The sequence below is a fragment of the Triticum aestivum genome, chromosome 5A (genome assembly GCF_018294505.1).
Source record: "Triticum aestivum cultivar Chinese Spring chromosome 5A, IWGSC CS RefSeq v2.1, whole genome shotgun sequence".
Taxonomy (NCBI): domain Eukaryota; kingdom Viridiplantae; phylum Streptophyta; class Magnoliopsida; order Poales; family Poaceae; genus Triticum; species Triticum aestivum.
This window is the reverse complement of record NC_057806.1, coordinates 310232246-310240800: the sequence shown is the minus strand read 5'-3', so window position 1 is coordinate 310240800 and position 8555 is coordinate 310232246. Positions and strand designations below refer to the sequence as shown.

The window sequence follows — 8555 nt, the reverse complement described above, 5'->3', positions numbered from 1 at the left end:
GGTCTCACGTTTGACCCGATATCAGCACCCAAAGTTTTAGGAAAACCACAAATATTATGTCGGCTCAACCCACAAAACCCAGAAACACATGCAACTAGTACAATCACCGACCCAATGTCGAAGAGGTCCATATTTGCGCACCGAACATAAATACGAGCACGAGTGCCGAGTCTAGGACTTGAACTTTGGTGGGTTGGTTCCACCATAAGAAACATAACCATCTGATCTATGCATAGTTCACATAATTTAATAAATATTATTACAACTAAACATAATCAAATAAAATGGCATATGTATTTTTATTTTATTTTATTGAACATAGAACAGAGGAAGATGCTCATACATACGCACATACACTCATCCTTATGAATACATGCACGCACACCTTACCCCTATGAACACCTCTGAGAGACTAAGCCGACACATACATCTTCATAGTCGACGAGAACATCTCCTCTCACTGAACGCATATTGCCGGAAGACCTGAAATAAATCCAAAAAATGCGAGCACCAGTGTCAGGTTTAGGAATTGAACTCTTGTGGGTTGAGAATAGCACTGTCCTCCTAACCATCCAAGCACGAGTTGGTTCACATGTATTTTTAATTTTGATTCTTATGTTACTCCTTTTTTCTATCTATATAGGGCCTAATGTGTTTTTCGAGGCTAACTTTAATCAAATTTTAGAGCAATAATATATGACATATAACTTACATAAAGTATACTGTTAAATTCGTATGTGAAAGGAGATTCTGATGATATAATTTTCACATTATACATCTCATGTAATATTAATCTTGTCAACAGTCAAAAGTGATCTTGAAAACGCATTAGGTCCTATATAGATGGAAGGAGGAAGTATCAATTCAAACATTTATCAACCAATTCTCACGGCAACGCGCGCTGTATCCTCTAGTTTAATAACATATCTACATCATGTGCACTTTTAGGCTGGCCATAGTGAGAGTAAGCCTGGTCATAGTGGAAGTAACTTAGCGAGTAACATAGCGCACTCCAAGAATTTTTTTACTTATGTGGCAAGTAATTAATGAGAAGTAGTAACATAATATGTTACTGTGACATAGCGTTTCTCAATATAAGATGAGTCTACAAGCTAATAAATGAAGCTATCCATGACACTACTACTATGTTACTTTGCATTATAAAAGTAGTAACTTAGACTAGTGTCATATGCATGACACTAGTATAAGTTACTCCCCACTATGACCAGCCTAACATCACACTTTTCAAGATAATTTTGCTTATGTGGCACTTATTTAATGATGAGAGAGGTAATCGTGATAACTTAGCTAGTTACTGTAACATCACACATACCAAGACAATATGAGTCTATAGGCTAATAAATGAATCATAACATGACAACGCACATATGTTACTACCCACTATGGAGGTAGTAACATAGTCTAGTAAAATATGATGTTACTAGTCTAAGTTACTCCCCATTATGACTAGTCTTAACCGCAAACGTGCTATCTAACTCAACCAAACATTAAATGAGATAACATTCTCCGCCACATAAAACACGAGGAAATCCATCCAAACCACATGCACCACCAATAAGAACCCAGTTTCCCATCAAAAAGAGGAAAATAAGATCCCAGTTTTCTTGGAGTAGTGTCGACCACGTTTGCATCTAGAGAATTCATTCAGCAGCATACATCCGCCAACCGGGTCTCACGTCCGACCCGATATCACCACCCAAAGTTTTAGAGAAAAAACCCAGAAATATTCTGTCGGCTCAAGCCACCAAAACCACAAAACACGCAACTACAATCACCGACCCATTGTCCAAGGGATGCATATTTGCGCACCGACTTCCACCTACTCGATCCATTTCTCCAACGCGAATCCAACTTAACGGGCACGGCCCGCGTGGCGGATCCGAGAACCCGGCAGGATCGCGCGTGGTTTGGTGGCCGCTCACCCAACTGAAAGGCACCAGCCAACGCCGTTGCCTCCACAACTCCCACCAAGCCCTCCGCCAAACATCCTGCCTCTCCATAAACCCGGTCCCTAGACCCGCTCCCACTAACACCCGGCCCCGCGGCGCCACGACGCGTCTCCCGCCGAAGACCGGGTCCACTCTCCTTTCAGGTGGACGCGGCGCCGGCCGGGTTCCGGCCCCTTTCCCTTGGCGGAGACGCGGTGGTGCAGCTGCGACCTCCATTTTAGCGGGTGCGGCGACCTCCGCGATCTTTTCGTCGGATTCAAGCGAGCGCGAGTCTGCTGCCCTATACCACGTCAGGCGTTGTGGCTCGTACTCCGTCGGATCGGCTTCGAATTCATCCATCGATCAAGGTGCCTTTCTTGGTTCTTGGTTCTTCCCCCGTTCCTGTTTCTTTTTTCAGCAAGCAAGTGCCTAGATTTATTGTAAGGCGGAGAAATCTGGAATGAACTTGCGAGTGCCTGGATGCAATGTTTCATTCCATGTTCCAACCGGCTTCATGCTTCAATTCAAAATTTCACTTCCAAAGAACCAGAGCAATCTTTGTTGCTGAAGAGTCAGCGTTGCTCTCTGCCACAGCTCCATACCCTAATCCTCTTTCACTGGGGAACCCAGCTGATGAAATGATAGCACTAGCAATCCAGCTTGCTAGTTAGCGCACCCGCGTGAAATCGATATCTGAGAAACATCCGGCCGGTTTGAAATGGTGTGTGATGATAGTAACTCTTTTTGTTTTTGAGGGATGTGGGCTCCACTGGTCATACCATCCTTCGATGTTTGCAATTTTGTATCCTTCGATGTTTCAGATGCTTTCGGCACTGCAGACAAAGAAACTTAGGTACATGCCAGCATTGTTATTCACACTCTTCAATTGTTCATTTATGTTTCCAGAATGTCGAGCCTCGAGGAGCCACTTGGCCTTGGGGACCTGCCAAAGTTGAGTATTAATAGACTTGGAAGGTTCTGCCAAAGTGCCTGCAGATCAACAGCTGATGACCGCAGCACCGGCAAGTAAGTTTTCCTGTCATTCAACACCAAATGCTTCATCTCATACTTGCCATTTTATCCGGTGTTTTATTTTTCACATTTTTTTAACCAGTATCTCCAGATGTGAGCAACCATTCAGTAATAGTATCTTTTTTATCTGTACTGCTTTCAGTTACACGCCCAGCAACAGTGGCAACAACCAGACGCTCTTTCACAGCACTTCCCACTCATGGCATCTGCAAGGCCAGTATACCGACTCGTCCTGCAATGGAGCGGATATGGAGTTTAGAACTCTTCCACAAAAGGTAAGTTAAGTTGTGAAATTTCATAGTGGATGATGTATGCATTCAATTTTGCTTCCCTATTTTATGTCTGGTTGCACCTCCTCTAACAGAAGCAAGGACTCCTTAAAAAAACAGAAGCAAGGAAGTGACATCTACTCCCTCCGTTCCAAAATAGATGACTCAACTTTAGTATACCCAACTAGCTTTTGTCTATCTTACTGTTTGTTTAACCAACTTATCCCTAGTTTCGTGGCTATTTTTCCACAACAGATTACAAAATAAGCGCAGCGCAGCGCAACATAGTTCATCAACCGCAAACTAAGCCGCAAAGTCATAACTTTCTAGTACTGTTTGAACTCATGCAAGTTTCGGCTGAAAGCATAATAAAGAAGAATCATTACTACCCAGATGTTTTCCCCTTTGCTCAGTCGATGAATAACTGATTTTTCAGGTTTCGTGGGATCTCCCAAGGTTTGTGAAGGTGGTTGAGGTTGGACCACGAGATGGTCTGCAGAATGAGAAGAACATTGTACCGACATCAGTAAAGATTGAGCTGATACACAAGTTGGTGGCTTCTGGCCTGTCAGTAGTTGAAGCCACAAGTTTTGTTTCCCCAAGATGGGTGCCGCAGGTAATTTATGGTGTACCTAAACTAGATGAAGCTGCGTAACATGCACAGTAGTTAGCTTTTTGAAATATCTAAAACCTGCTGGTGGAAGGTACAGTAATATACCTTCTCTTATTCAACGAATTAAAGTATTTCCATGCAGGATTATGAGTTAATTGCTTGGTTACATTTTTTTCAGAAATTGTTCCATTTAACTTCCATTTTTCTCTTGTGAAGTTGTGCTAGCATGCATAATAGATAGACAGTTACAGACCAAAGATACGGCAAAACTAATGATAACTTTATTTTGGAAGTGCAGCTAGCTGATGCAAAGGATGTCCTTGAAGGTATCCAGCATGCGCCAGATGTGCGGTTTCCTGTGTTAACTCCTAACCTCAGAGTATGCCCATTTCTGTAGACTTTTGTGCATAGTTTTTTTTTACGCTTCAAATCCTTCTCAGAGCAGCCTCAAATCACTGCAAATGACATGCAAAAGAAGTTGCAATGCACTTGACATATTCTGTAGTGATGAAGCGATTTCATTTGCAGGGATTTGAGGCTGCTGTTGCAGCTGGTGCAAAAGAAGTTGCGGTTTTTGCATCCGCCTCTGAATCCTTCTCTAAGTCGAACATCAACTGCACCATCGAGGAAAGCCTTGCTCGGTACCGTGATGTTACTTCTGCTGCCAAGAAACATGGAATACGTATCCGCGGGTAAGCTGCCTAAGTCCAAAGCAAGTGTGAACGAATAGCTTGATTACTGAATCTGTTCTGAAGTCGTCCATCCTCTGATTGTGGTAGGTATGTTTCATGTGTGGTGGGCTGCCCCGTGGAAGGCGCTGTGCATCCATCAAAGGTAGCATATGTTGCCAAGGAACTCTACGACATGGGTTGCGCGGAGATTTCACTCGGTGACACGATTGGTGTCGGTACGCCAGGTACGTTATCGCATTCGCCGAGTACCACCATACTGTGATGCAGAACTGTCGATTTCTTGAGGCTTTTTGTTTGTTCAGATTTTGCACACTGTTAACATACATGGGCTGTTTTGTTTCAGGCAGGGTAGTTCCTATGCTGGAGGCGGTCATGGCTGTCGTTCCGGCAGACAAGCTGGCCGTTCACTTCCACGATACATATGGCCAAGCCCTTGCCAACATCCTAGTCTCTCTCCAGGTAATAATAATAACCGAGCTGAAAACAGCGAGTCGGTCAGCAAGCCTTGTTGTCCTGACTCGGTTTTCACAATGTTGCCATTGCCAGATGGGGATCGGCGTAGTGGACTCGTCTGTGTCGGGCCTTGGAGGGTGCCCATACGCGAAGGGCGCCACGGGCAACGTGGCGACGGAGGACGTGGTGTACATGCTTCACGGCCTGGGGATAGAGACCAACGTCGACCTCGGCAAGCTCATGGACGCTGGCGACTACATCTGCAAGCACCTGGACCGCCCGTCAGGCTCCAAGACTGCAACAGCTTTGTGCAGGCTAACGGCCTGATTGTCATACTGGAACTCCACAAGGGGTAGTACACGTCATTGCTGTCCGTCTAGCATATGCATTTACGCAAGCCATTTTGGTTGTTGTATACCGCATCAATTTACTCGGGTCAGGTGAAACTTATCATGAAACATTGATATGTACTCTCAATTTGTATCTCAGTTCTCATATGACCTTGAATAATCAGAGCCCTCTTCGTCATAACAGAAAGAAAGTTGTGACCTCACAGAGAAGTGTATGAAAATGGAAAATAATTAACCGAACTCTAATAAATTGCTAATTTTCGTATTGCATAGCTGAAAAACGTGCAATGCAACCACTTTGCCATAAATTTCAAGTGTGCCACTGGCAGCATTTTCATGTAGCAGATTTTACATGTATCGAAAAAGTGTACATCTAACCTATCGTCATGGTTACGCCAGTGAGCTCTTTGAGAGCAGCCAAGCATTGCTTCAAAAGTGCCTTTGCCTGTTCACTTTTTTCTGACTCGCAGAGTTGGATTAGTTCACCCTCAAACTTGGCCTCTCTTCTCTCTTCCAACGGGAAGTCTCTATACAATTTGATCAACTCAAGAAGGCACTCTGAAGCAGCAACATGAACCTGCGGGGAAAAAAACACAACTCGTAAGGACCAAAGTCCTTCCTGGACGATAAATAGTGATTGTGATAGCATGTGGGACTCGAGGCTCAATGCCAGTGAGGTCGGTATTAGAATCCCTCTGTTTCTAAATATAAGCCCTTTTAGCGATTTCAATATGAACTACATACGATGTATATAAACATATTTTAAAGTGTAGATTCACTCATTTTGCTCCGTATGTACTCCTTATTGGAATCTCTAAAAGGGCTTATATTTAGGAACGGAGGGAGTACCAAGCAATACTGAACTAACATAAAAATGAGTAAAGATGATGCAGTATCAGTTGGTGAGCATAGAAGATTACCTGAGCAATCTTAACTAAGCGTATGGAGTCTACTACTTTTGACGCCACTGAATGAAACATCTGAGTTTGGATACCCAGGGTAAAAGAAATTTGTCAGAACAACGAAGAAATGACCAAATATCGGATATGGTACCAAACAACTATGTGATGTACCTCCTGAACAAAATCATCTGTGCCTTCAGGCCACGCCGTGCTACCACCAGAATCCGAAAATTTGTAGCACAATTCTTTGATACACAAGAAGGATGACAATTTAACTGCTCATGAAAACCCAGATAAGTGTCACGGTGATAGTTTTCAAGTATCAATGCAGATCTATTTGTAAAACAGTTGCTCAGAATATATCACCGATCCTGCATACAAAACATACCTTGCCAACCCTCCTCGGGTGAAAGAGAGTTCAACAGAACCTCTAACATATTCTTCTTTTGGTGGATAATATCTTGTGGCAAAGCAATAGTGATGCTAGATGCAGCACAGTTGAGCACCTTGTGGAGAGAAACGGAGACACTTGCACTTTCATCTTGCTCTGCAGAAAAGAAGACCAATACATAAGTCAGTACGAGCATAAAAGGGTATCAATATTCGCATGCAGGGTGTTATAAACTTCCTCGTCAGGATCTCAATTTTCTTTGTTATGATATAAATTACCATACTGTGTTTATATGATACTCCCTCCATTCCTAAATATTTGTCTTTCTAGAGATTTCAACAAGTGACTACATACGGAGAAAAATGAGTGAATCTACACTCTAAAATATGTCTATATACATCCATATGTGGCAGTCCATTTGAAATCTCTAAAAAGACAAATATTTAGGAACAGAGGGGAGTAGAAAAAAATGGAGTATTAAAGGAATTTTTTAGCATGGGACCTAGTTCGAAAGAGCCCAAATAACGACTGACCAGCAGCAGCAGATGTACTTAGTGAAGATGAACTCCTTGTTGTCTTAAAAATGACAGACTGATTAGAAACCTCATACAACATAGGGAAAACACTATTGAAGAATCCTGGATCTTTGAATGCAGTGATCACCTGAAAAGAAAGAAGCAAATAAAAACCAAGTAAATGGTACTGATTCTAAATTATATACATATAATGCCAAAAATCGATGGACTGCTGATCATAAACAAAATTGTGGTATTAAATTCCCATGGAGCAGATTTATTAGAGATGCTTGTCTATGCAAACTAATAAGTGGCAACATTATCAACAATACCATCATTCCAATTTAGATGCCTCCACAGCATATCTCGAGAAACAGATCTTTTTTGCAGTCTTTTCAGGAAACTTTTCTTCTCCTATTCAGTTAATACACCGGAAGGAAAAGCCCTGAGGTAATTTAGTTATATCATGCTTCAAGTTTACATCATAATTTTTTTGAGTATGTGGTTATGCTGACAATTGTGTAACAGACAAGAATCTTTGTTCTTGAACATAAGGAACATCAGCCAATTATGACAAGTTTTTACATTCATATAGAAATGAAGGAATGGAAAAGAGAATTACTTGTTGTAAACACGAGAAAGCTGCTTCACGGTACAATTTCGGCTTCCTACTGCATGCAGCACAAACAGCATTCAGAATAACACTAGGCATAGTGGGTTCATCTGCGGTTATAGCAGCGTGGCAGCACAAACACAGTGAAGCTAGTGCATCCAGAACAGCATCTTTTCCCTGGAAGGATGATAAGGACAGATATTACCATACGAATTTTATTTAACAAAACAAAGGAGATTATGGTACATAACTTTAGTTACATGGGATGGCAGTTTCAAAATTTCTCTCGCTCACTGAATTTTATTCATCCTCACCACTCTCAGAGCATCTTCAATAGATGATGCAAATTTGGAGATGTAAAACTAGGTGTTGTATAATTTACTTCACCAAAAAGTGCATTTTACATCTCCAAAAAAGAGGCAACTCCAACAGATGATATAGGTGATGTGTAATTGATGATGTAAACTGAACCTACTGTTGAAATTGAACCTACTGTCAAAACTGAACCTACTGTCGAAACTGAACCACCGATCAAATGGCCGATGCTCTCGCGCGCCGCCAGCTGCCGAGCAAATCGAGCTGCCGCTGCCGCTCCTCCTCTGCCCCAGCCACTCTTCCTCATCTCCTCCTCCATGGACGCCGCCTGCCAGGTCGTGGCCCGGGACGGCGTCGAGGCGGAGCAGCACGGTCATGAGCGCCTTTTAGAAGCGCGCGCGACCGCCACGCGCGTCCGGCAGCCTCCTCTGCTCCTGCGCGGCCGATGGCCGGATTCGGGC

At 42.8% G+C, this 8555-nt stretch overlaps 2 protein-coding genes across 2 annotated transcripts in view; one reads left to right on the top strand and one right to left on the bottom strand.

Annotated features, from left to right (window-relative positions):
• Positions 1–1768: 1768 nt before the first annotated feature.
• On the top strand, positions 1769–5568 carry LOC123103077 (hydroxymethylglutaryl-CoA lyase, mitochondrial). The gene is made up of 9 exons (XM_044524566.1): positions 1769–2317; positions 2856–2975; positions 3124–3256; positions 3687–3866; positions 4162–4242; positions 4392–4555; positions 4643–4779; positions 4899–5014; positions 5102–5568. Exons 2-9 carry the CDS (start codon positions 2857–2859, stop codon positions 5333–5335), a joined length of 1164 nt encoding a protein of 387 aa, XP_044380501.1. The 5' UTR covers positions 1769–2317; position 2856; the 3' UTR covers positions 5336–5568.
• Positions 5511–8555, bottom strand: part of LOC123103076 (proteasome adapter and scaffold protein ECM29) — an 18296-nt gene continuing 15251 nt past the window's right edge. Inside the window, exons 30-35 of the mRNA XM_044524565.1 lie at positions 7789–7956; positions 7185–7314; positions 6649–6807; positions 6432–6535; positions 6279–6338; positions 5511–5935 (exon numbers count right to left, since the gene is read on the bottom strand). Coding sequence (XP_044380500.1) covers positions 5732–5935; positions 6279–6338; positions 6432–6535; positions 6649–6807; positions 7185–7314; positions 7789–7956 — 825 coding nt within the window. The 3' untranslated portion in view covers positions 5511–5731. The remainder of the gene's footprint in view (positions 5936–6278; positions 6339–6431; positions 6536–6648; positions 6808–7184; positions 7315–7788; positions 7957–8555) is intronic.